Source organism: Lissotriton helveticus, chromosome 4_1, assembly GCF_964261635.1.
Source record: "Lissotriton helveticus chromosome 4_1, aLisHel1.1, whole genome shotgun sequence".
Lineage (NCBI taxonomy): Eukaryota > Metazoa > Chordata > Amphibia > Caudata > Salamandridae > Lissotriton > Lissotriton helveticus.
The window spans coordinates 2,022,174,153-2,022,201,807 of NC_136063.1; the positions used below are offsets into that span (position 1 = coordinate 2,022,174,153).

Here is a 27,655-nt window from a genome sequence, read left to right on the forward strand (position 1 = left end):
AGTCTGGTTGGGAGAGTGGGGTAATGGGGAGTGAGAGTGGGAGGGGAGATATGGTGGGTGATGGACCTGCCGCGGGGCGGGGGAGATAAGTTCCGGGCGATGGAGGGTTCTGCGAGACTCATAGGAGGTGAGAGGTGGGGGGTAGGGAAGGTGGGGGTATGGAGGATGTATGAGGGGGAGTAATCTCCGCCATTGGATGAGGGGTGTGGAGAGGTTATATCAGGTGGGTGACTGACGACAGCGCTGGGGATGTATGAGGGGGAGTAGTCTTCGCACGTGGATGAGGGGTGTGGAGAGGTTGCATCGGGTGGGTGACTGACTACAGCGCTGGGTGGATGGGAGAGGTGTGTGTCGTTCAGCTGTTGAGATAGGTTAGGCAAGTTAGATTGAAGATTGGAACTGGAAGTGGAGGGGGGTTGTGTAGCTTGAGAAGTTAGGAAAGGAGGTCCGCCGGTTGGAGATGAGTTCTAGGAAGGTGGGGAACAGGTTGTCGAGTAGGTCCAGGTTCCTATCAGTAGATTGGAATAGGATGGTCCCGTTGTTGTAGATGGTGATGGTGGCTCTGCCTGGGAAAACTTGAGATGGTGTGATAGAAAGTGTTAGGCCATGAGCGGATTTTCTGGTGGTGGAGATAGTGAGAATGGAGAGGAGCGCTTTCCTCCACTGTGCTCTACGGAGAGTGTAGAGAATGATATCGGTGCTCATGGCACCATTGATCAATGAAAAGTAGGTGTCCACAAACGGGGTTTCGGGGTGGGCCTTCAGGAAGATGTGTTTGAAGCGTTTGGCATTTTTTTGGGATAACTCAGGTGGGTAGTTAATTTTGTATGTGTGCTTGCCCATGCGTTCCATGATAGAAGAGGAGTAGGTAGAAGAGGAGGGGTGTGCGTGGTTGAGTGTGTGAGGTTACAGGGGTGTAAGCCTGAAAAGAAAAGAAAAATTGAAGATAGTCTTGGGTGTGGGCAGTTGAAGAGGCTGACTAGTCTAAGATGGCCACCAAAGTGGAGGACTAGTCAAAGATGGCCGCCAAAATAGCATATAGCGAGACAGGAATAGTAGTCCTTTGTCTGTTGTAGATGTTATTTAGAGAGTTTAGTTTCCCTTTCTACTCTGGGGCAAGTCAAGTTAGTCCATCTTCTATGTTGCTTGGTGGGGTGGAGAGAGTACAGCTTCAGTGTTGCTTGGTGGTGAGGAGAGAGACTTATCTCTGTTTTGGTGACCCCTGAACGTGTTGGTATGTAGCCTCACGATCATCTAGTGGGCAGTGGAGACAATTTATGGCTCCTGTTTTATGGCCCCCGCCATTTTAGACAATGGAAAGTGCAGAGACCGCTGTGTCCGCAAAAAAAATTTTGCATGCAGATACCACTATAGGAATCCGGCATGATTGTTCAAAATAATAATTTTGCGTGCCGATACCTTCAGGAACATCGTGGTCATCATGGTCGTCAGGCTGCACTGATGTTGTTCAAATCAGGCACTTTAAGGCAGTGTTGTGTTGAAGCTGTCCGATCACACAAGCAGAGCACACCGGGGACGCCCTGAATGCCAAACTCGCCTGTGTAGAAGCGGGCAGTTGGGGGCAGACTCTATTCTCACGGATCCTTTATTGGGGGGGGCGGAAAGGGCATCCGGCTGAAGCAAAACGTAAACAAATGTTCCTCGTTCCCATGAGAGTTTCCACGGGGATGGGGTCGCCCTCGAACGCCTGCGCTGGGTCGGTCCGCGCTGACTCATCTACTTGGCTCCCGATCGGCGACTCCACAATACCGCTAGGGGTGGTGTGGGGGGACGCCGAGCTCACCTTGGCAGCAGGGCGCCAACTTCCCCTGGTGTCGCTGGGTTGCGCGGGACTCGGCCCCGGAGCGAACAGACAGGCAAACAGCTCGCAGGACAGGGTGAACACTCCCAACGTGAGCGGGACACCGGGGTGGGCAGGGCGGTGATTGCAGGCGCGAGGAGCGAGCAGACAGGCACGCAGCTCCCAGGGCAGGACAGGGTGATCACTCCCAACTTGAGCAGGACACCGGGGTGATCACGGCGGTTATTGCAGGCGGGCAGGACAACTCCGCAGAGGGTTCCAGTCGTCGGTCCGGCGCCTCTTGAAGTCGGTCCCTCGGGTGACGGCAGCAGGGGTCCAGGTCCGGGTCCACTTCCACGAAGTCCGGCGCTAGTGGCGGTGATTTCAGGCGAGTCGGACACCTCCGGTGGACCGCCACAGCTCGATTCGCAGGCAACCACAGCGTGTACCAGTCGTCCACAGCGGGCTCCAGGCAACAAGCATCCGTGCCGTGCTCCGCATATGGCCAGGGACAGCCCAGGGTCTGAAGAAGAAGGTGGGGGTGACTCAGTCTTCTCCTGCAGAGCTCACAGCCTCCGGGCAGGTCGGGGATCCTCTGAAGGTTTCGTCCACCGCCAAACAGGTAAGGAAGATATTGTTCAAATCCAGTTACTTGTTCAAATCCAGTTACTTGTTCAAATCCAGTTACTTGTTCAAATCCAGTTACTTGAGAGTTGCGTTGCTCGCAACAGTGGAGATGCTGCTGGGTGCTAGCAGGGATAAAATCCAAAAATGGGATCCCAAGCACTTGGAGCTCTTACCAAGAGCTCCTACCCGGCGGCCATTTTCAGCGCACTGTTTGTGCCCAGGGCTTGTAAATCAAATGCTGCTAGTGGGCCTGCAGCACTGATTGTGCCACCAACATGAGCAGTCTGTAAATGTAACTCATACCTGCCACTGCAGTGTCAGTGCGCAGTTGGTACTGCCCTGTCGACCTGGAAAGTGCACCCACTTGCCAATCCCTAACCTTCCCTTTTAATACATGTGAGTCACCCCTAAGGTAGGCCCAAGGTACCCCTGTGGGCATGGTGCAGTGTATGTGAAAGGTAGGACATGCCCTTATGTGGGTGGCATGTCCTGATAGTGAAATACTGCCAATTTTGTTTTTCACTATTGAAAGGCCATCTGTCCCATAGGATAGAATTGGAATTTATTTATAACATCTTATAAATATAACTTATCATTTGGACAAGATATCCTTATTGGTAGCTGGAAAAGTAACGCAACGAGGAGAAGCGCAACGCTTCCGTACCTGTTTCTAATGCAGTGCCTACACGTGGTTTGAGAAATTGCTACACGCCGCATCGAGTGCACCAATCTACGAAGGTCAAGATTACCGCACAGATTCCGATGCAGGCCCTGCTGTATGGCTGTAAGAACCAATGCATCGTGGGACCGCGGCTGAAGAAATCGCAAGAGCCCTTGCTACTTCCACATTGAGAACCAACTCATCCCCTGTCCTCACACATCGCACCGGGACGCCAAGTCTACAAGGATGCTGGGGCTGCAGTAAGAAACCGATGCATCACCTCCCCACACAGTAAGAAACTGCCGCCTCACCTCTCCTTTAGTAAGGAACTGACACATCACCTCCCCTGCGTGGCAGTAAGGAACCGACGCAGCACCTCCCCGGGAGTAAGGGACCAACGCATCACCTTCCCTGCACGTAAGGAACCAATGCATCACCTTCACTGCGGCTTTTCTTGCTTTTGATTTTGACACATCCAAAGGACTTTGTGTGGAAAGTATAGCGTCTGCAATTTGTTTTGATGAGAACTGTTTCTAGCTTTTAATAGTCATATTTTGATTACTGTATTGTGGATTTCTGTCGTTTTGGTCTTGTTTGATGTAGATAAAGATTACTTACTTTTCCAAACTGGTGTGGTGTCCAGTTTTAGTGTTTTCACTGTATTACTGTATGTGTGCACAAATGCTTTACACACTTCCTCTGAGATAAGCCTGTCTGCTCATGCCAAGCTACCAAGGGGGTGAGCAGGGGTTATTTTAAGTGTGTATCCCCCTTACCCTGACTAGGAAGAAGGGTCCCTACTTGCACAAAGTAGAGACCCCCATTTCTAACACATAGCGACTGACTGATCTATTTTCAGGGGGGTGCATTGACCTGTGGTACTTGAAGGACTGTGTTTAACTTTTGTAGCAATTCCTGGTGAACTGCAACCTAAAGACCCCCTCCCCCCACTCCTCTTGTGAGCTAAATCTGTGTTGATGAGGTGTGTCAATCAATCAATCAGTCATTTGTTAAGCGCACTACATACCCGCGAGGGTCTCAAGGCGCTGGTGGGGGAGGTGGGGGCCACTACTGTTCGAACAGCCAGGTCTTTAGTGTCCTCCTGAAGGTTAGCAGGTCTTGGGTCTGTAGTAGGCTCAGTGGGAGGGTGTTCCATGTCTTGGCGGCGAGGTGGGAGAAGGATCTTCCGCCGGTGGTTGTTCTTCGGATGCTCGGGACGGTGGCGAGTGACAGATCGGCGGAGCGGAGCTGGCGGTTGGGGGTGTAGAAGGAGAGCCGTCTGTTGAGGTAGGCTGGGCCGGTCTTGTGGAGTGCCTTGTGTGCGTGGGTGAGGAGCTTGAAGGATATCCTCTTGTTGACGGGGAGACAGTGCAGGTTTCTCAGGTGGGGGGTGATGTGGCCGTGTCGTGGTACATCAAGGATCAGTCGTGCCGAGGCGTTTTGGATGCGTTGTAGTCAATTGATGAGCTTGGTAGGGGCTCCCGCGTAGAGGGTGTTTCCGTAGTCGAGTCTGCTGCTGACGAGGGCCTGGGTGACTGTCTTTCTTGTATCTGTCTGGATCCATCTGTAGATATTGCGGAGCATGCGGAGGGTGTTTAAGCAGGAGGAGAAGACGGCGTTGACTTGCTTGGTCATTGAGAGCGTTGAGTCGAGGATGATTCCCAGGTTGCGTACGTGGTCGGTGGGGGTCGGGGCTGCCCCCAGTGCCGTTGGCCATCAGGAGTCATCCCAGGCTGACGGGTTGGAGCCGAGGATGAGGACCTCCGTCTTGTTCGAGTTCAGCTTCAGACGGCTGATCTTCATCCAGTCGGCGACAGCCTTCATTCCTTCATGGAGATTGGCTTTGGCGTTGATGGGGTCCTTGGTGAGGGAGAGGATCAGTTGAGTGTCGTCGGTGTAGGAGATTATGTTGAGGTCGGGCAACGTGTGCAAGCGGGGCCATGTACATGTGGAACAGTGTCGGGCTGAGGGAGGATCCTTGGGATGAGGTGCGTGCGACACAGAATTGGTGTATCTCATGGGGTGAAGGGATTAGAGCAGCCAGATCTTTTTTATAGGACTGGCTTGGATGGAGTAGAACATTTCCCTATTGCCTCTGGACTCCGATAATGCGCTACTGTCAGTAAACCCATAGGATGCTACTTACTAGAACATCCCAGAGCATGCACATTTAGATCCAAATAGATCGATATGCGCCCTCTTCTAAAATAAACTTTCCTTGTGGATTCCTTTTCAGTGTATTGACTGATATTAGAAATTAAAAAATCAAAAATCCACACTTGGAAAGATTCCTTTTATGTATAGCTGTATGATGACCGGATTACTGATCAGAACCAGATTAAAAAAATCTGACATTCTAGTTTGTTGTGATTCGCAGACTGCAGACTTGCATAATTTCTCCATTTGCCTGCTTGATTTTGATTGGCCACCAGTGTCCGATAATTAATGTTCACACCCAACCATGTTAGTTTCGCCAACTTCTGAAGATAACCGTGGATGTTACAGAAAAATGTGTTTTGCGGCTCCTTGAAGCTGAAATCCACGGTCACACTTTAATAGAAATAAATATGTAACATTTTGGGTTGTGCGTTAGGAAGAGGGTCTTTCAGATAACCATAACTGCCCAGTTTCAGTGAGTTTTGGAGTTTAGGGATAACTTAAGGATATCATCTGTGTGTATATAAATCTGTGTATCTGAAAGACACAGGTTAGTGTTAGATTCCTTACCTTAGAATATCCTCAGGCGTCAGACTGGATCCAGAAAGTTTTGCATAGCAGTACCCCTGCGCGTCAGTAGGCGCGTCTGCGGCTCGGCATCCGTCGTCGGCGTCGTTGGTGCCGGGATGATGTCGGCGGAGTACTTAGACGCCGCCCTCGCACACTGAGGTCAGTTCTTCTTTTTTCCACGCCAGCAAGCGTAGATCCGAGTCGAAGAGACCACATCGCTCTTCTGACTCGCCCCGACGCTCACGCGATGCGGCCGGGGGTTCGAGCGACACCGCCCACGTGGCTCCGCCGGAGCCGCAGGCGCCTCTGCCAGCTTCATACCCGCTGGTCCCTGGGCTGAACGTGACGCCGGAGGAGATCGATGCCTTCCTCATGGCCATGAGGTCGCTCTCTCCTCCGTCGGGTCCCGCTGTGGCGCCTAGGGTCCCCGAGGCCCCGGCTGGGAGCCCAAGCAGGCCGGGTGCTACGGACCCGGCACCGTCGGGTGCTTTGGCCCCGGAGCCGTCGACGACTCCAGTCCCGACGCCGCAGGGCCGATCCGGATCCGGGTCGCCGCTGGTCGACCTTACGATGCCTCCGCCGGCCCCGACCCCCAGGGTGTCGCCCCCGACGCCGTCCCCAGACGACGTCGTCCCTGGTCCGGATCCGGCGTCGGACCGCCGTCGCTCGACGCCGCATTTGACGCAGAGAGAAGAGCAATTCTTCTATGATCCGGCCCCATCTTTTGCACCTGACTATCAGGAGATGGGAGACGAGGAGGATTGGGAGGGGTCTGAGGACCCTCTGGCACGAGAGTGCCAGTCGTATCAGGACTGGGCAGTGGATCTAGGGGAAGACAGTGGTTTGGACAATTCGCCCGACACTGGCTTTGTCTCCCCTCCTAACGTGGCTACGGAGGAGGGGGGCTGCTTACAGTGTGGTGCTGACGAGGGTGGCCAAGGCCTTGGGTCTTGAGCTCCCCGTCGCGGCCGTGAGGACTAACCTCTTCACCGATGTCCTTAAACCGCAGGCAAGCTCTTCGGAGCCTCTACTGACGTTTAATGAGGCCCTTACTGACGTTCTGTTGGGCACTTGGTCCAGGCCCGCTACAGGTCCCCCTGTAGATTGGAATGTGGCCAGGCGCCACCGCCCGGCCGACCCTAGCTTCCTGTCCACCCACCCAACCCCCGAGAGCCTGGTTATCCAGGCCTCTTACTCCCAGACCGCATTCCCGACTGCTCCACCTGATCGGGAATCCAAAAGGTATGAGCAGTTCGGTAAGAAGCTGTTCTCCTCACTCAGTTTGGGGTTGCGGTCGGTCAACACGTCTTGCCTTTTCGGCCGTCATACCTACTCTCTGTGGGACACGGTCGCGGACGTGCTGTCAGGTTGCCCAGGGGAGGCCCGGGTCAAACTCGCTCAAGCCCTTGCGAAAGAGCGAGATGCAGCACGGTATTCTATCCGATGTGGGCTGGATACCACGGACTCACTGGGCAGGGGGGTTCGCCGCCATGCCTGGCTGAGGTCCACCAACTTTTCGGCTGATGTCCAGAATTCCCTCATGGACATGCCGTTTGATGGCCGTCGCCTCTTTGGCGACAAGGCAGACAGTGTGCTTGAGCGTTTCAAGGACTCCAGGGCTCCGGCCAAGTCCTTGGGCCTGTCGGGCCAGCGCCAGCAAACTTCTGCCTTTCGCTCATTTCGTGGCCAAGGAAGGGGTGCCCCCCCTTACGGCCTGCCAGCCACGGGCCGCAGACTAACATCCAGCGTGACGGCGGACGTGGTAACTGCTGTGGCGGGGACAGCGGCGAGGCCAGTCCACATCCACCCTGCAGCATCCGCCCCAAAGCCCTCCTACTCCGAGCTTTCAGGCCCATGTGACACCAGTGGGGGGCAGGGTTCACCATCCCCTCCTCCACTGGCGTGCATCACGTCGGACAGGTGGGTGCTGCAAATCGTCCGAAGGGGCTACTCCATCTTCTTCAAGGCGACCCCTCCAGCCATGCCACCGCAGTACCACCGCAGGTCGGGGGATCACTTGCAACTTCTGCAAGAGGAAGTTACGGCCCTCTTGGCCAAGGGGGCCATCGAGCGCGTTCCTGGGCCAGAAGTAGCCTGTGGTTGTTACTCCCACTACTTTCTGGTTCACAAGAAGGGCAAAGGGGGCCTACGCCCTATCTTGAACCTGCGGAACGTCAACGGCTTCCTCCGGAAGGAGAAGTTCAAGATGCTGACTTTGGCTCAGGTCATAGCTGCCTTAGACCCTGGAGACTGGATGGTGGCGTTGGACTTGCGGGACGCGTATTTTCACATCCCCGTCCTGCCTGCCCACCGGCACTACCTGCAGTTCACGGTAGGCCACGAGCACTTTGAGTTTACCGTGCTCCCCTTCGGCCTTACCAGCGCCCCTCGGGTGTTCACAAAAGTGATGGCGGTGTTCTCAGCTCATCTGCGCAGATTAGGGGTGCCAGTCTTCCCCTATATCGCCGACTGGTTGTTGAAGGCGGGCTCGCCCCAGACAGTCGTCAGCCACCTCCAGACTACGGCCGACCTCCTGCATCTGCCTGGGTTCTCCATCAATGTGCCGAAGTCACACCTGTGTCCATCTCAGATGCTCCTCTTCATCGGAGCGGTTCTGGACTCGGCGCGGTTTCGGGTTTATCCTCCCGAACAGCGGGTTCGAGATATTCAGGCTCTGATTCCGATCTTTCAGCCTTTATCCCGTGTCTCGGTCAGGTTGACACTGCGGCTTCTGGGGCTGATGGCCTCCTGCATCCTTCTGGTGCATCACGCCCGCTGGCCGATGCGGGCTCTGCAGTGGGACCTGAAGTTTCAGTGGGCACAGCATCAGGGCAACCAGTCCGACCACGTCCTGATCTCGGAGGGCACTGCGAGACAGTTGCAGTGGTGGCTCACGGACCGTGATTGGGTCAGCGGTAAATCCCTCTCCCTACCCCAACCGGAGCACGTAGTCGTGACGGATGCGTCCCTCCTGGGCTGGGGGGGCCACATGGGAGAGGTGGAGATCAGAGGCCTCTGGTCTCCGGCGGAGTCCCGGCTCCACATCAACCTTCTGGAGCTACGGGCGATCCGGAATGCACTGAAAGCATTCCTCCCCTCTGTCCGGGGGAGTGTAGTGCAGGTGTTCATGGACAACACCACCGCCATGTGGTACTCCAACAAACAGGGCGGGGTGGGGTCATGGACCCTGTGTCAGGAGGCTCTGCGCCTCTGGCAATCACTGGAAGATCAGAGTGTGACCCTGGTGGTTCAACACCTTGCAGGTTCCCTGGACGCCAGGGCGGACAAACTCAGCCGTCGGTGCATGATGGATCACGAATGGCGTCTGAATTCGGACGTGTCGCAAGGTCTCTTTCAGCAGTGGGGAGAGCCTTGGTTAGATCTATCCACCACCGAAGAGAACGCGCAATGTCATCAGTTCTGCGCGTTGGAATTTCCAAGGCGGCACTCGCTCGGCGACGCTTTTCGTCGCGAGTGGAGCTGCGGTCTGTTGTACGCCTTTCCGCCTATACCACTTCCACAGAGTGCTGAAGAAGATCAGGCGAGACCAGGCCCAAGTCATCCTTGTGGCTCTGGACTGGGCATGAAGATGCTGGTATCCCGAGCTACTCAGCATGTCAGTCGATCCCCCGATTAGTCTGCCTCTTCAGGAGAACCTTCTGTCGCAGCAGCAGGGGACGGTCCTCCACCCGAACCTGTCCAGCCTCCACCTCCATGCGTGGAGATTGAGCGGCGGCAGTTGAGGCCATTTGACTTGCCTCCTGAAGTCTGTGATGTGATTCTGGCAGCCAGGCATCCTTCCACGAAATCGGTATACGCCTGCAGCTGGAACACATTTGTGGCATGGTGCACAGCAAAGGCTGTGGATCCCCTTTCTGCCCTCCTTTCAGAGGTTCTCCTCTTTCTTCTTTCTCTTGCCCAGCAGGGCTCTGCTCTGGGCACTATCAAGGGCTACCTCTCTGCCATTTCAGCCTTTTTAAGGCTACCTGATCAGCCTTCTCTTTTCAAGTCCCCTGTTGTGAATACATTCTTGAAGGGCATCGCTCACATGTTTCCTCCTGTTCCTTTCGTGATGCCTCAGTGTGACTTGAATCTTGTTCTTACTTATTTGATGTGCGCTCCTTTCGAGCCACTTCACAATTGCCCTCTTCGTCTTCTCACTCTTAAGACTGCCTTCCTGGTTGCCATCACCTCTGCCAGGAGAGTGAGTGAGCTGCAGGCTCTTTCTTCCAAACCTCCTTTCCTTTCTGTCCATCTGGACAAAGTTGTCTTGAGAAAGCGTCCCTCTTTCCTGCCCAAGGTAGTCACAGTCTTCCACATCGAGCAGTCCATCACCTTGCCCACCTTCTTTCCACCTCCGCATCCCTCGAAAGAGGAAGAGAGGCTCCACCGTCTGGACCCAAAACATGCGCTCTCATTCTATCTGGACCACACACGCCAGTTCCGGGTGGACGACCAACTCTTTGTTGGTTACGTGGGCGCTAAGAAGGGACGGGCGGTGCACAAACGAACCATCTCTCAGTGGGTCGTGTTGTGCATCAAGGTATGCTACTCTTTGGCTAAAAAAGAGCCTCCTGTTGGGCTGAGGGCCCATTCCACTCGAGCCAGGGTGGCTACTACTGCCCTGGGTCGTGGAGTCCCCTTGCAGGACATCTGTCAGGCAGCTACGTGGTCCTCGCTGCACACGTTCGCTAGACACTACTGCCTGGACAGCCAAGTCTGGAGAGACGGCTTTTTCGGCCGTTCTGTTCTCCAGGACTTTCAGGTGTGATCATTGGTTCGCAGACCCACCAACGGGGTTGGTATTGCTGGGGTATCTATTCTAAGGTAAGGAATCGAACACTAACCTGTTTCCTTCAGATGCACAAGTTACTTACCTTTGGTAACGATATATCTGTAGGAAACAGTAGTTGGTGTTAGATTCCTTACCGCCCCACCCATCCTCCCCGTTCTGCGAACCGATATCTAGGGTAAGGTTCCCCCTTTGAGGGCCCTAGTTTTAAGGCACCAGTGTCTGCTTTTATCATGGCTCTGCATTCTTAGCGAGGAAAAGCTGTGTATAAGAACTGAAGTCAGCGCGCGAGGGCGGCGTCTAAGTACTCCGACGACGTCATCCCGACGCCGACGACGGACGCGGAGCCGCAGACGACGTCTACCGACGCGCAGGGGTACTGCTACTCAAAACTTTTCGGATCCAGTCTGACGCCTGGGGATATTCTAAGGTAAGGAATCTAACACTAACTACTGTTTCTTACAGATATATCGTTACCGAAGGTAAGTAACTTGTGCGTTAATTCATGACATGGATCCCTTGTGTATGGTAGAAAACCAGAACTCTTCTTTAGTTCATATGTGGTTTTGTAGCAAATGCCCCATGTGATGAAGTTGCATATTTCACGTTAATTATTGTCCTACTTTGTTATCAACTGACAATGATAAATTGCAAAATTTTTACTTAATTGATATTGTTTGTAAAATATGCAAGTCAAGTGGCCACCCGACTGCATAACTCTATTGAGACTCTTGGCGTCTCGCCTCTTTGCCAGAGTAGGCTTGGGCTAGGAGGTAGTGTAACACGCTGCACCATACCATGAAAACCAGCTTTGCAAACCTATGATTCTCACAGTGACTTGGGAAGACCTGGTGAGCCAGGTCTCCTGAAAGCACTCATCGTGTCTTTGAATGTGGCACTCCCAAACCTCCAAAGTGCTGATGGTGGTGTGTGATGGTTCTGCACCATAGATTAGTTCTCTCAACATAGACATTATTGCGGGTGCTCGGACCAATTCCTTCATCCATTGGGTTGTAAGAACCTCGTGGTACCTATTGGTGCGGACTCGCTGATGTCATGTCAGAAAGAGAGTGGGATGTGTGAGATGGATGTGCGGCTGGGATACTAATAGGCATGAGCTCTCTAAAAGTCTTCGGGCTGGCCAGGCTGCTGCAGGTGACAACCGCCCTCTGATGGCTGCATCTGATTGCTGGACTGTAATATTCAATGTACCTACCCTCAATAGGGTGTGTGGCCTGTGTTCTCGAATAGTGCGGTACAAAAACTTTTCCATGCAGCCAACGAGAAAAAAAGGAAACCCGCTGGACATTAGTGGGTGAACTTCAAATTCGATCTAGATAAAATATTTCAACCACCCTATAGCGCAAGAGGCAGATACCAGTGGGGGGAGGGGTCTTGCATGGTTGGATCATGGCAGTTCATCCAGCTCTGAAAGCAGCCTCTAGCCTGCAGCCCACAGAATGGCCAGTAAGGACCAGGGGAGGACTTGACTATGGGAGCAGCTGTGAGGTACTTCTAGCCCTCTGTGACCGCAGAATTCATCCTTTACCAGGGATATGCAGTGCTTGCAAACTAGGAAATTGAGGAGTGCCAGTGGCGTAGAATAAGTTATTCTCGAGAGGCCTGATGGTAACTCTTTACTCTGCAAAGCTACATTTGGCCAGCACTGGAGTGACCCACATTCTGACTCAGCCTACTATGGCGAGTCTTTTAAAAATCAAACTAGGTGGATCGGGACAGGGTAGACCAGAGTTAGATGCTTGTCTACCTCAGTCCATGTCACTATCATAACGACAGACGTCTCATAGTTACACGATATACTATGGTGACGTTTGCACTGTACATTAATTGAATGGCCAAATAAACCGATTTCATACAAAAAACCATGCAAGCCTGCTAATAAAATCCTGTGTTCCCTTACTACTTGGCATGCTTTTTGTGTACCACTGAAGGTATGTTATTTTCTTCTCAGAATGTCCTAGCAGATGATCGGTAACCGTTATGTTAGTCTTTAGCATTATTAGTAAAGTATTCAGTCACAGTATCTATCAGCACAGTTTATTTCCTTACATACGTACGGTAATGTGTGTGCGTACTTAATAAATGTAAACATGTGTTGCATGCTTTTGCTTGACACTTTGCTTTGCTTAGAACACAAATGCGGGCAGTATTGGAAGGTAACGCCCTCCTTAAATCTGTAATACCTGTATTTACCCTCAAAGAACCTGCTGACATAAAGGTTTTTCGTTTAGTTTCCAGCAGCATTCGAGTTTAATGAACTGTTCCTGATCACCACGTTGGATCATCTTTACAGCTGCCTCTTTGGGACCTTTTTGCACAACTGTGAACAGCACAGAATGAAAGAGGTAATTCTGCACATTTCTTTTCTCTACCTTGTGGGGCCAATTTAGAAACGGTTGTCCTACGAAGAGTTCGGAGATTGTTTGCTGCTAAACAAAGTTGCTTCGCTTGATGTAAAGTTATTTGTTTTTTGGAGAAAGTGAAACCTGCTACATCAGTTTGTATAAAAAAATATGTGAGCCATGTTTTCTTTACATTACACAAAGCCACCAACACTAGACAAGGTTAAATTCTGGTGTCGTCCAACCATAGGATTACCATGGAGACTTGAAGTATTAGCTGGGTGTTGTCAGCATAGGATGTTGATTGCGTGGGAGCAGATGATGCTGGTGGGTGGAGTCATGTAGGCAATGAACAGAGTAGGGCCCCTGGAGGAGGAAGACGCCTCAATTACTGGCCCTACCGTTGCTCACAGGGCGGGGTAAGCAGCTAGTAGTGGTGAGTGGATCTTGGAGCAGTGACTAGGAATACAAAAAGGCTGTTCATCACGGAGCCTGCACAGTTAAACTTACTAATGGTAGTAGGTAATCGCAATTTACGATGCATGAAACTCAGAGTTTCAGATAGCGATTCCTAGGGGGTCGCAAATTGCGCTACTGCATTATTATTAATGAGGTAGGTCGCAATTTGCGACCCCCTTGGAATCGCAAAAATCACTGGGATGGTGGCCTGCTGAGGTCAGCAGACCACCATGTCCGAGATTGCTTTTAAATAAAACATTCTTTTTTTTTGTAAAGCAGCCTGTTTCCCTTAAAGGAAAACAAGATGCTTTACAAAAAGTCAAATGAAAAGTTTTCTTTTAATTTTTTAAGACCAGGCAGTCGTCCTTGGGGCCACTGCCTGCTCTTAAAAATGCTTTTACAACGATTCACAAAGAAGAAGGGGTCTGCCTTGGGACCCCTTCCCCTTTGCGAATTGCGAAGTAGGTATTAATATGCAAATGTTTTGCGACTGCATTCACGATCACAAAACATTCATGCATACCGTTAGGATTCGGTATTTGAAAGGGACGCCCTAAGCACACCCATTCCAAATACCAAATTGCAAAACCATTTTGCCATTCGGTAATAGGTTACTGAATCGCAAATTAGGGTTTGCTGCATCTGAAAAGCATTTTTTGCGTTCACTAATGGCCCGATTCTGCGAATCTGGCCATTTGCAAAGGCAAAAATACTTGATGCATGTGCCCCATAGACATCAGCATATTGTACGGACGTCAGCATTTGTTGCTCCAATTTTGGGTAATGTAAGTGCGACTTGTCCAACATTTTGCTTAGGTCAGAAAAAGAGGTTGGACAAGAGTGGGGCGAGTACACACCCTTGTTTAAGACCTCTCTCAGTTCTAATTGCTGTGAATAGGCCCTTATTCATGCCAAGGCTCACCTTGCCCACGTTTAAGAGTACAAGATCAGTACCTCTCGTAGAAATTTTGTCGGGATGTTCCATGATATCAGTTTCTGCCCCAGCAAATTCATATCCACGTGGTCAAAAGATTTAGAGAAATTAATTAATCTTCTACATAATGGTTACTTTTTCTGAGTATATTTCTCTGTCCGCATGGTGAAAGCCACAAGATTGTTGGTCATGCTTGACTTGGGTCGAAAGTCTGTTTGATTTTGTGGAATCAGGCCTGATTTTTCCACCCGCATTCCAGTTCTTGTAATAAGATGCTGGGAAAAATATTTGAGTCGGTATCTAGTAATGCGATCATTCGATAGCTGTCTGGACCGGAGTAGGGAACTCTGGTATGAAGTTTTCTTGGAGGCAGAAGTTGTACTACTGGAGGAGATGTTTACTCCAGAACCCCAGATCATACTTGTAAATTGATGTTGGCAGTCTATTTAGGCCCAGCACCTCATTTTCTCTTATTTTCTTTTATTTGTGCTTTAATTGTGGTTTTGGAAAAGAAACTTGGGGTGTCACTCTTGAAATCTGCATTCAATGGTCTTAGGTCTCTAGAGTAATAAAGGGATCCAATTTGGGATAGCCAGGCTTGTTGCAGGACATGGTTGCCAGACAAAAAAGTGGGGCCATGCTCTAGCTGTTTAATTATGGCCCAGTTGTGCTCACTTTGCCTGCCAAATTGCTTTTTTGTGTTAATTCTTTAGCTCTATAAATGCGGGCACGTGAGGTCCGGATACATGTGAATGTTTATTTGCCTTTGGTTTTTTAATGCATTTTTCTGACATTTGAGTGCGCTGGTATACCACCTCCTTTTGGTTCAAGTAGACATTTACTATTAAGACGGATTTCTCTTTAGTGTCAACTTTCCAATCCCTAATCTGTACTGCTTGCATGAAGGAGGAGTCTGTTTTCAATTGAGGTTGTATTTGGAGCTTTGTTAAGAGCCACATAGATGCTCAGCCCACCTTTTGCCCTGCCTTTTGCTCCACTTTTTGCAGCGGCTTTGTGCAACTGTGAGGAGCCCATGCTCCAGGTCTCTTGGAGACATATTTTATCAAACGACCGTAGGTGGGTTCCTAATTCCGCGTCTAATGCAATCTTGCTTCCTACTGCTATGTTCCATGATATCAGAGAGCTCTTGCTGTAGTGCCTTACAATGGAACTTCTTGTCAATGTCTAAGTACTAGAATCATTTATGGAGAGCTTCTGTAAGCCAATCGATGTTCAAATTGCAGGTCAATGTCAAACCAGTGCACCCAGCCATGTGAGCTGCTGATATGATGACTGGTTTGCTGTAGCTTATCTGAGGCATCTTTCGCGTTTGGTAGGACGATTGTCGTGTTCTCTGGGATCTACAGTCATCCCAGAGATGTGCTGTTGGCTGCAGGTTCAGCAAATGAAGGTATTTATCTGCGAGCAAACAGCTCAAAGTGCTTCCCCGTTCTTCCTGCAAGGCACTGTGGCCTAGTATGCACACCATGAGTTAGGCCTTTTGAAAATGTATTTTGGTAGATTCCCTTTTCTCGCCTGGTCCAGGCATCAAGAATGCTACATAGTCCAAATCTTTAGTGTTCATTTTATCCAGTCCTGGGAGAGCAGAACAAATGTTGAATATGTTTGACCTATTTAAAATGTCCCAAGGTCCTCAAGATTTGTAGCTGGGGCAGAAAACTAAGGTGGCCGCTGATAAAAGCATGGCTGTTGTCTCAGATTTGTTTTTCAGCAGCTCGAGGTTAGTACTAGAAGCAGGAGGGTTGTTATCATGAGGTCATTTTGGCTTCTGGACTTGAATAGAGCGCCCCTCGGGCCGTCTTTTATGAAGCTAGTGCACACAGGTGAAAAATGGGTGTTCATTGTGGCCAACTGGCTGAATTGTCCCAGTCGATTGGTTGTATTAGTGACTTGCATTAGCACTAATAATGATTATCATTGTAACTGTGGAATTGTTGCAGGTTATACCCAGGTAGGTTATTTGCTATATTATGAATCTGTTGGTTTTAATGCATTTCATTTCTTCTTGTTCACCCATAGGGTATTATACCCTATAGGTACAATAATTTTCACCAGAACACATGTACACTATTCAAACTGTATAATCTGCCCGGAACAATGTATGAAGTTATTTAAAAGTAATAAGTATTGAAGCTGGTTTTATGGGTCATTTGACCCAAAACTATTAATTTTGGGATTTGACACCTTTACATTTTAATTACCTTTTATTGAGCTGCACATGAAATGATTGTATGTTTGGGTAGGGTTGATACTTAGATAGAAATCTCTTACTAAATTATAAGAGGATTCAATTATTTTAAGATGTGCAGTGCATTTGTTTCAGATTTGACTAAGTCTTATCATGTATATTTAAGTGTTTTAAAACATATCTTGTATTGCCACTGGTAAGGGATAAGTAAATAAATACATTTGAATGTGGGAATGTTTAGATTAATGATAAAATATTAAAATGCTGATTTCTTCCCTGGTTAGGAGCTACACACAAGAACAATTTCATTGTGGTCCTACGTCAACAGTCAAGTAGAGGAATTTACTAACCCCTTCTATGTAAATTATGAGAATCATGTGCTATATCCTGTCGCCAGTCTGAGCCATTTGGAATTGTGGGTGAACTATTATGTGCGATGGAATCCAAGGATGAGACCTCAGGTATTTATAATGATTAAACTTCTTCTTTGGTTTCTGCTTCCTATGTCTTTTGATGAGTATTTTGCTTTCTAAAACAATCAGATATCATCCAGCTACAACAGCGTCCTTTAGAGAACAAGCAAAAACTTTGTAAGGTGAATATGGATCCTGTGAGATCTGGGGAGTTGTAATGACATGAATGCACAGCTTGCTACATGCTTCATAACATGGTTTAATTGTTGGCACTTTCAAGCTGTTGTGCAGCAAACTAAATAATGTGTCTGTAGTTAGAGAAGGCACAATCCTCTATTTTAACATTCCTTTGCACCACGGTTAACCATCTTCAGCATGAAAATATAAGCAGCCCTTTTTGATTCTTAATTCCAAGCAGACTTGCACAGATAGCAACACTTCATTGGGTATAAATGCTCTATTGTGGTTAATGTGAAATAGTTTGTAAATGCAGTTCTTGAACAGCAGTACCTAATGCTGCAACATTACAGTATTCAAGGTTACATCTAGGGTGCACAATAGATGACAATAGAGTAGATGTAATAATGGATGCAAAATCTTTTCTTGTTTAAAGTAGTTTTTTTGATGCAGAGTTTTGGAGTTTCAGCCACTTTGTGTAGACCCGTTTTCACACTGTTCCTGTCTGATTTTGTTATAAGATAACAAGATCTTTTGTGCTAAGTTGCAGAAGCACAGAGTTCTAAAATTTTTCCCCTTTTTCATCTTTCTAACCCAGAGGTGCGTTTACACCACCTTGAACTCAGGAGGACCCATAGTTTGCCGACAGACCCAAAGACCACCATCTGGATTACCAGCTTCTTTTTTGGAGGGGTGGGGGTTATGTAGCACAAACTAGACCTGAACGTATCAGAGCGTTTTACATGGGCACCAGTTACATTACAGACTGACACATTCATTTTTGTTAGGCATGGGGAGATTAAGTGATTTGCCCAGATTCACAGAATGATGAGTGTCCCTGCCGAGACTCTAATCCGGTTCCCCAGCTCCGAGGTCGACCGCCCTAGCCGTTGGGCCACATTCTCTCCCCTTCACTGCACTCCACTAGCTTCTGGTCCGAAATAGATCACAATTCAGGTTCCTTTACACGGTGCAAAATAATTTTTGGGGCCTTTCACCTCACCAGTTTTCCATGTCCACCAGTATCCCAGGTGCCTGAGATCACCTTCTGCTAACCCGCTGTCGGCAGGACCATACAGTATCAAAAGATTCATTGGAAGAACCTTTCGTGTAAAAGACACTGGAACACCTCACTTCTCTTTTAGTCAACATAAAGAAACTTGTTAAAGTTTAGAAAAAATCTGAAAACCAACCTGTTCATTTACCTTCTGGTTGCACAACCACAAATTAGACATTTACGAGACATATACTGCCTACCGTTCATCTCTAGATCTTGACCTAAACCAGTCAGATGCCTTTGATGAATTATATAGCAATTGAAGGCTTTTCCACCTAAACTACATTTGCAGATTGCATTCCATTGGTACTTTATATTCGTTGTATTGCCCATCATCAGTGACTACCTGAGGATCAGAAGAGGGTTTCAACCCTCCCATATATTGCGTAGTGCTCTCCCTTTTTTCCACTTGTCATCTGAGACAGCAGTAATGAAATAGGTTTGTGCTTTGTAAAACCCTAAATGTAAAAAGGTCAAATAAATAAGGCAGTTTCCAAATAAACCATTTCCAGATTCAGCACCCATTATACACAGGGTAGAGGAGAAACTTTAGCATTTCTGAAAAGGGTTGCTATCCCTGACTTGGATATCTGTCCTTTCACAAGGCATTCATTTTTAGGTTTCGACCTAGCGAAAAGCTGCGCCGCGCAGCTTTTCGGCGCAGGTCGAAATCTTTTGAGTTACACTGTGTGCTTTAGTTCAGCCTCTCTCTTCCATTCGCTAGCTCCATAAATGGAGGCTAGCCATTGGAAGAGAGAGGCGTCCGTCATTGTGCGAGGCGATTGATGGGCATTCCCGGCGATTTTTTCTCATCCTGCCCCTTTGACAACGTCATTGCGGTGGTGGGCGGTTCCTATTTTTTTGTTTTGGGGAATGTTTGTTTTGCTCATTGCAGGCCGACCGCCGCCGGAAGAAGTCCAGGTGAGTGCTTTTTCTTGTCTTCTGCTTGCCGTTTGCCGTTCCCGCCCCCCCTCCCGCTGTCCATGCCTTTCCTTGTTTCTTCCTGAAAGTAGCCTCTAGACAGAAGTTTGGGAGATTGCGAATTCCTCCTGCCTTTGAATGAGCCGGGGCCATCCCAGCCCTGCCGAGTGATGCCCTGAGCTGACCAGCCGCGCAGGGAGACGGGGAGGCAATGGCAGCCTACCGGCCCCATCTTTAGCCCTACCCCACCCCGTTTCCGCGCCGCGTCTGTCTGTGCCGGCATCTTCCGTTCGCTGCGAGGGGGCGCGGGGCAGCATCCAAGCTGGGAAGGCACCCACCCGCCCGCCACCCACCCATCCTCTCATCTCTCCATCCACCCGAGGGGGGCCATGGCCGCCGACGAGGTCCCGCAGACGGTCGAGCACTACTAGGCGGAGATCGAGCGGCTGAGCGGGGAGCTGACGAAAACCACCCAGGAGAAGATTCAGGCGGCCGAGTACGGGCTGGTGGTGCTGGAGGAGAAGCTGGCCCTGAAGCAGCAGTATGACGAGCTGGAGGACTGAGTATGACAGCCTGAAGCACGAGCTGGAGCAGCTGAAGGAGGTGGGTGCGCTGCTGCTGCCGATGCCCGGGCCTGGCCTCTGCGGGGCACTGCCCGCTGCCGCACAGCGCCTCGAAGCGGGGTCGGCTCAGCGCTAGGGATCGCCGTGGCATTGCAGTGAAATGCGTGGGGCATGTGCACAGTACCAGGAAGAGATGCATCTAGCCGGGGATGGGGCGCTGACAGGAAGTTCCCCAAACCATCCTCCCATTGCCAGGACAATACCTGGGGGCCGGGCGGAGGGCTTGGCCCTGCTCCGTTATTGCCTCTGTCAGGTTCAAGCGGTTCTTTGCAGGGGGCGGCAGGTGTATTTATTATGGGCATCTGACATTCTTGTGCTGCGCTGCGCTTTGCCACCAGGGTTGCTGCTTTAGAATGTCACGTGCTGTCAAAAATGAAAGAAAAAAATTATTTAGCAGGCTCAGCGTTCAAGAAAATAATTGGACAGAAATATTTATTCTATAGGTTGGGTTGTGCTGAAACAATTGTGCTCACATTGTTCTTGAGAAGCAAATAGCACGTTGACAATAAGAAAGTATTTTTCTATTATTTGTTAAGTCCAGATAGGAGAATATTTCTTTACTAATGTATGTTTTATGGTATATTTGCAGACATGAGCACGTTTGTGACTTACGATATATTGATTATAAGGCATATCAATAAAATGAACCTGCAACACGATTGACATGCAACTGATTGTCCTCCTTGCCACGTCTGTACCGTAGCAAGCACCTGGTGTCCAGGGATGCACAGTGGAGTGGACAGTGCCGAGGCTGAGTGTGGCAAGCGAGAGCCCATTGTTGTGGGAGTCAGCCCGTAGCCAGCGTGACTAACACTTTCTAATTATAGAAACAGACATTCATGGTAGACAAGGCCTCACCCCGCCTACCCATCACCCGGGCTGCACTCCACATCAGACCTTGTGCTCTCCACTTTTAGACTCTTACACTTGGTACTGTTGCTTCAGTATACCTAATCCATACCTTTTATTGTATTTTATTTTTCATTTTGGCCTGCACTCATTCTGCTGGCACGATGCTCAGTCCATTCAGTGCACTGGATGGAGCCTTCCTAGTTAAGTTTCACGTAGGTTACACAAACCCACAGAATACTCTCGCTTAAAGGATGTTTGTTTCTTAAACTGTTCATTCCCGTTGGGAATGTGAATATCTCCTTCCAATTCTGCGCCTTGACCCCAGTCTGCATAAACCAACACATAAATACAAATTTTGTCATTTACAATGCCAATAGCTCTAACTTTTCCAAAGGCGAAACCATTGCATTGTAAATGCTTGTTTTAAACTGAGGGCGAATGTGGCTATGCAGTGTTCCAGCTGTTAGTGTTATAACTGGTTCTTCTGTGTCCTCCCTGGTCTGAATTCCAAGGTAGGGACATTTTGGGCCATCTTTTTAAATGAGTCTTAGAAGAGATGAGTTTTCAGAAAGAAGATTCAATTAAGAGAAGAAGTTTTTATGTCGAGTCTAGGCAGCGCGCATGCACGGTCTGCAAGTCAGTAAAAAGACTTTGATCCCGCCTGCTGCTTACCACAGGTTGACTGCAGCGTTGCTCTTCTTTGTTGCCTCCTAATTGGTTTACGCACCCGATACCTCACTTCTGTTGGAGTCAGAGGAGCACCGGTCAAGAGCAAATTCCTTCCTCCTTTATTCTTTATCTAATGTTTTGTGAGAACTTATTTTTTTTATTTTTTATTGTTTCTGCTTATTGTTTGAATTGCGTCCACCATGTTTTCGATCCTGTATACATTTAAGCACTAGTATAATAAGCACTAGTATAAAATTCAGTTTATGGTATGAACTATCACACGATTAGTCTCGTATAAGAAACACATAATCAGGTATATACTGCCTACTGCTGTTTAAAAGTGTTTGAAAAATTGGCATGCTATTATATGTGTGCTTGAAGCGCTTGTTTGGTCCACAGTGAGTGCTGTAAATTCAACCTAAAAGAGGCGCTGTTCCAGGCAGCTCGCTTCCACAGAGCAATGTACAGACCATGAGCTTCAGCATCTTCTCAGACAGTTGTGGGGCAGGAGGGTAGGTCTGAAGCGCTTTTTGAGGGGACTACAGTACAGTTTAATAAACACCTTGATCACATTAGAGTGCAAAGCGTGTTTTGCTTAGCAATTAATTGGCTTGTCTGTATACATCTCCTGGCACTGTACCTTGGCCCGATTACAAGCCGCACAGCTATGACTGTTGCCTGGGCAGAAGGCTGACTTGTACCTCACCTTTCCCACCTGCAGATGAACGTGTACTTGGTAATAGCTGTTGACCATGTTTTCTTTGGACTTGGGGTTGCTTTCTTATAATATTCTTGAAGACTTCTGGCAGGGTTTCTGTCGTGGATGTATTGCCCTCTTTACATTAAATCTGCTTTTTCTGTATAGTGCTTTCTTGCTGTGGTTCACCTGTTTTGAAGCGCCTCTAATGTTTTCAGAAGGTATGGAAAAAGGGAGAGAGTATGACAATGAGTTGTCCACAAGTCAACACTTTGGCCATGTCGGTAAGCTGAGACTGGAACTCGGATCTCATGGTTCAACTTTTGAAGTCCACAATTTACCACACTCCACATTTCCCAGCTACAACATTAGACGTGTGAATTCCTGAGATCAAAGCTATTGATGTAAACACTCTGAAAGTCCTCTGTAACGAGTTACTATGTCAGCAGACGTGCGGTCGGCGCAGGGCACAGTGAGTTGAATGGGGGTTTCACAAATACAACACCATCAAGGACGTATCTGACAAAAAGTTCCAACATTAGGCAAGACCTGACAAGATCAATTTCAGCCCTCTGAAGCTTATTGGGCCCAGTTAATTAATCCTGCCTAGCCAGTAGCCTACAGGAAAGCCCAACTAGTGGAGGTTGCAACCTAGGTCTGAAAATGCATTGTTTTATCTTAATTATGGCATGAATCAGGCTGGAGGGAGGAACCGGATGTTTACTGATGGTTGGGGTCACTGTTTCCAGGTGACACAGGAGGTACATATGTACCCATGTGTACAGCTGCCTGCACAGACTCTATGTTATTAAAACACTCATATACGTATTCTGTTAAAACTGGCAAGATCAATTTCAGCCCTCTGAAGCTTATTGGGCCCAGTTCATTAATCTTGCCTAGCCAGTAGCCTACAGGAAAGCCCAACTAGTGGAGGTTGCAACCTAGGTCTGAGAATGCATTGTTTTATCTTAATTATGGCATGAATCAGGCTGGAGGGAGGAACAGGATGTTTCCTGATGGTTGGGGCCACTGTTTCCAGGTGACACAGGAGGTACATATGTACCCATGTGTACAGCTGCCTGCACAGAGTCTATGTTATTAAAACACTCGTATACTTATTCTGTTGAAACTGGGGTCCGCTGGGCAAAGCAGAGCGAGTGCCTCGTGCCACGGAAATGATTCCTCCCAGAAATATAATGGATCCTCTCATTTTTCTCATAATTTATTCTCCAAAATGTGTTCATTATTTTTCAGAGTATATATTACAGAATGCATTATTTAGCTATAATGAAGCCCTGTGGCCCCTATATTAATTTAAAAAATGCCAACAGTGCATGGGACAGCACCTCCTTTCCTTGGCCCCTCAGTCTCTGCCCCCTGTCTGCCTAATAGACAGTTATGCCTGCATACTTCGCACCCACCACACATTACTTATTCCCATCTGTCTGTTACTGCATACCCCCCTCCCATATGAAGTTGTAATTGGGAACTTATTCTTTTTCTGTCTGCCTGCTTCTACTTTAGCCATTGCTCTCTGTAACTGTCTCATTGCTTTCAAAACACAAGGGTAAAACAGATTGACATTTGCAATGCCAATAGCCCTAATTCTCATTCTTGTTACCTTTATTGTTTGTCCTCTTCGAAACAACAACGGTCCCATGCATACAAGTATATGTGAAACAATAAATATAGACAGAATAAATTCTCTATTTGGAGCGACATATCCAGCCGGACAGAGGTCTTCAAATGTACCCAATACGCAATTAATTCAAACAGCAGGAATACCTTCAACAATTCACCAGTGTGGGGCACAAGCCTGTACCCAGACACTCCTAGATCCCATACAGAAAGGAAAAAGGGCTTTTTAAGGCAAAAGTAACGTTTTCTGTTCAAAATGTCATGTGTACAGAAATATCGAGAGGCACCATTTACATATACATCACATATAAATCAAGTTCTGTATAAGGTGCGAGGCAGGTCGACGGCGTTTCGGTCCCACTACTTAGATCATGAAGACCATCATCAGGACATTAATTAATGCCTTAACGTTTTTTAAGCCTCTAAATGCCACGTTAGATAACCAGACGATTTAGGCAGTGGGGTAATAGCCTATTGTGGACGGAGAAGCCCAAGGAAGGGGCATGATGGTACAAACCGCGTTATGATAGTGTAATCAGGCGGTGCCAGGATTCTACCGGATCAGTCGGTAGTTCGGTCTGTTTCCTGGCTTCCTTTATTGTTTGGACACAGCAGCTTTGGTGACCATTTTAATTTAAACTTAGGAATACAGTATGCTGTCAGATGATATTTTCTGTTCCTTCCACGATGTGAAACTGTTTATCCTTTTCTCTGCGGTTGTACTTTTTTTAGCCTTTGTGTAACTTATTTGGTATCTGGCTGCCAAATTTACTTATACCTAGTCAGATCATATGGGGAGGTGATTTTAATTTTTTGCAAAACCCAGTTGTTGATTCTACAAAAAAGATCAAAGGCAAAATAAACCACAAGTAGCCACTGCACTGTTAAGTTGTAAGACAGATTTAGATATTTTAGATAACTGGCGGCCAAACAATCCGATCAAACGTGAGTACTCTTGTTATTCGGCGAAATATGACCTGTCATCAAGGCTAGACTTTTTTCGAAGCTCCCATAATCTGGAAGTCAGTAAATATGAACATATAGCGAATGCCTTCTCAGATCATGCCCTCATTAAGATGGGAATCCTTCTAGGGAAGAAAGACGAAGAAGCATCAAGAAGGTGGTATTTTAATAAACTTATCTTAGCGGATAAGCAATGGTGTGCAGATTTAGAGAAGGAGATTAGTTCCTTCTTTGCTTTAAATAAGGCTACACTAAGAGGCATAATCACCTCAAAAGAGATACCAATACAAAAAGCTAAGGAGGAGAGAATGGCAATAGAAAATAGTCTAGCCCATGCAAATCAAGAATACTTCAGAAATAGGACTTTGGATAATAGGCAAGCAGTTCTGAATGCAAAAATAAGAATGAGGGAATTCTATTATGACTTAGGGGATAGAGCAAGTCAAGTAGATTATGTCTTCAGACAAGCTATGAAGATAGAGAGTATACAGGAAGACTGCTAGCTTGGCAAGCAAAGGAAAAGCAAGTCCGAAATAGAGTCGAATGCATTCAGGACAAAGTAACCAAAACTCACGTAAAAAACACACCACTAATAGGTGAGGTGTTTCTTAAACACGATAAAGATATCTATCAGACATCTCACCAGGTATCCTTAGAAATAATGAATGAATTTCTACAGGAATTGCCAATTCCAACTTTGGAAAATAATTTGAAAGAGCTGCTGCGAGCCGAATTCACGAAGGAAGAATTGGATGCGGTTATCAGCTCTTTGACCAACTGTAAAACTACCGGAGAGGATGGCATTCCCGCAGAATTGTTTAAAGCATTCTCTACAGCACTCAGCCCTGAATTTTTAAGACTTGCAAATTATTTATTACTAGGGGGTGACCCACCCACATCTTTTCGTACGGCAGTAGTGGTCGGTATTGGAAAAAAAAATAAAGATAGTGAAAATGTGAACTCTTATAGGCCAATAAGCCTTTTAAATACTGATTACAAAATGTTCACTAAACGCCTTGCCAATAGGCTAAATAAGATGGTGGGAACATTTATCGGGACAGATCAGTGCGGTTTTGTAGCAGGGAGACAGCTTTATACTAATACAATTTTTTTATTGGAGGCACTCGATTTTTTTAATATCAATAAGATTGAGGCACAGATTTGTTTTTTGTTGCCAAAAAAGCATTTGATCTTGTTTCTTGGAACTGTCTTTTTACAATTTTAGAAAAGTTCGGCTTCCCAAATGAGTTTATATTTTTATTAAAACAACTTTATATGAATTCACAGGCCCAAATTTTAATCATCTCTGTCAATATAGGGACATGCCAAATAAATAGAGGCAGCAAATCAAAAAGGAGAGAGAGGACTAGATAAGCTAGTCCGGATCCCCTGGTTTATATGTAGTATCAAGAAAGGACTAGCTTAGTTGTGTCGGCGAGACTCAGAGGGTACGTCTGTAGGCAAACCATTAGGTTTGATCATGAAGCCCTCACCCACCAACCTAGTTGGTGGCATGCTTCATCATCGGGCCCACCACAGTGACACCGAATGTGTCCCGGGTGTGCTGCGACTCCAGATTACTGAGGAGCTGGTATACTTACTGAGTGTGCTGTGATAGGTGGGTGTGAACGTGATGTTTAAAAGCTATGCAGTGGGTCCCAGTTCCCGAGGGTATAAGGATAATTTTAATGTCTGGGCCCCTGCTAGCAGATAAAAAGGCAAGTGGACGTTATGGAGTGAATTATGAGCTCCTACGTCCTGTGTGGTCTACATGTTTCAGCCAGGCCTTTTGTTTACATCTGGCTTTCCTCAGGACCAATGAGTATGTGTTAGTGAAAAAATAAACTATATTAAGTGATTGGTGTGTGTTAAAAAAGTGTTGCACTCGTTAAGGTGCTATACGTGTTAGAGGGGGATTCCCTCTGCTTTAACTTGCTAATTGCCGATCTGCGTGCTCCTGTGACCTATCGTCCCACTCGGGACACCGGAGCAGGACGATAGGTCGCAGGAGCACGCAGATCGGCAATTCCGGTCTTCTCTCCCTGCCAGGTGACACAGGAGGCTTTAACAGCAATTAGCAAGTTAAAGCAGAGGGAATCCCCCTCTAACACGTATAGCACCTTAGCGAGTGCGACACTTTTTTAACACACACCAATCACTTAATATAGTTTATTTTTTCACTAACACATACTCATTGGTCCTGAGGAAAGCCAGATGTAAACAAAAGGCCTGGCTGAAACATGTAGACCACACAGGACGTAGGAACTCATAATTCACTCCATAACGTCCACTTGCCTTTTTATCTGCTAGCAGGGGCCCAGACATTAAAATTATCCTTATACCCTCGGGAACTGGGACCCACTGCATAGCTTTTAAACATCACGTTCACACCCACCTATCACAGCACACTCAGTAAGTATACCAGCTCCTCAGTAATCTGGAGTCGCAGCACACCCGGGACACATTCGGTGTCACTGTGGTGGGCCCGATGATGAAGCATGCCACCAACTAGGTTGGTGGGTGAGGGCTTCATGATCAAACCTAATGGTTTGCCTACAGACGTACCCTCTGAGTCTCGCCGACACAACTAAGCTAGTCCTTTCTTGATACTACATATAAATAGAGGCACCAGACAAGGCTGTCCCCTCTCCGCGATTTTATCTGCCCTATTTATAGAGCCATTAGCAATTGCAATCGGAGGAAAAGAGCCCACATGGTTCCGGTTTAAGGAATGAGGAACATAAAATTATATGCGGATGACATCATTCTCTTTCTCAACCCAAAGATAGATACCCAGACGGAAGTTATGAGAATCTTTGCAGACTTTGAAAACATAGGGGGCTATAGGATCAATAAGGCCAAAACAGAAATGATATTATGCAATTGCGGTATGAATTCTCTCTTGCTAGAATTTAAACAGACATACAACTCCCATCCAAAGAGGTATTTAGGGATTTATGTAACTGAGAGAGTAGAAGATCTTTTTTCCCTAATCTATATTCCATTGTCAAAAAAAGGTACACTCTCAGATAACACGATGGAATCAGTTGCCGTTATCAATAATAGGACGAG

At 47.7% G+C, this 27,655-nt stretch overlaps 1 protein-coding gene across 8 annotated transcripts in view; it reads left to right on the forward strand.

The window, feature by feature from the left end:
* The window catches only part of MTMR1 (myotubularin related protein 1), a 492,625-nt gene that overhangs the window by 427,293 nt on the left and 37,677 nt on the right, over positions 1-27,655 (forward strand). For all 8 annotated transcript variants that reach the window (XM_078688654.1, XM_078688651.1, XM_078688648.1 and 5 more), the window contains 2 exons: positions 12,861-12,974; positions 16,858-17,034. In XM_078688654.1, coding sequence (XP_078544780.1) covers positions 12,861-12,974; positions 16,858-17,034 — 291 coding nt within the window. The remainder of the gene's footprint in view (positions 1-12,860; positions 12,975-16,857; positions 17,035-27,655) is intronic.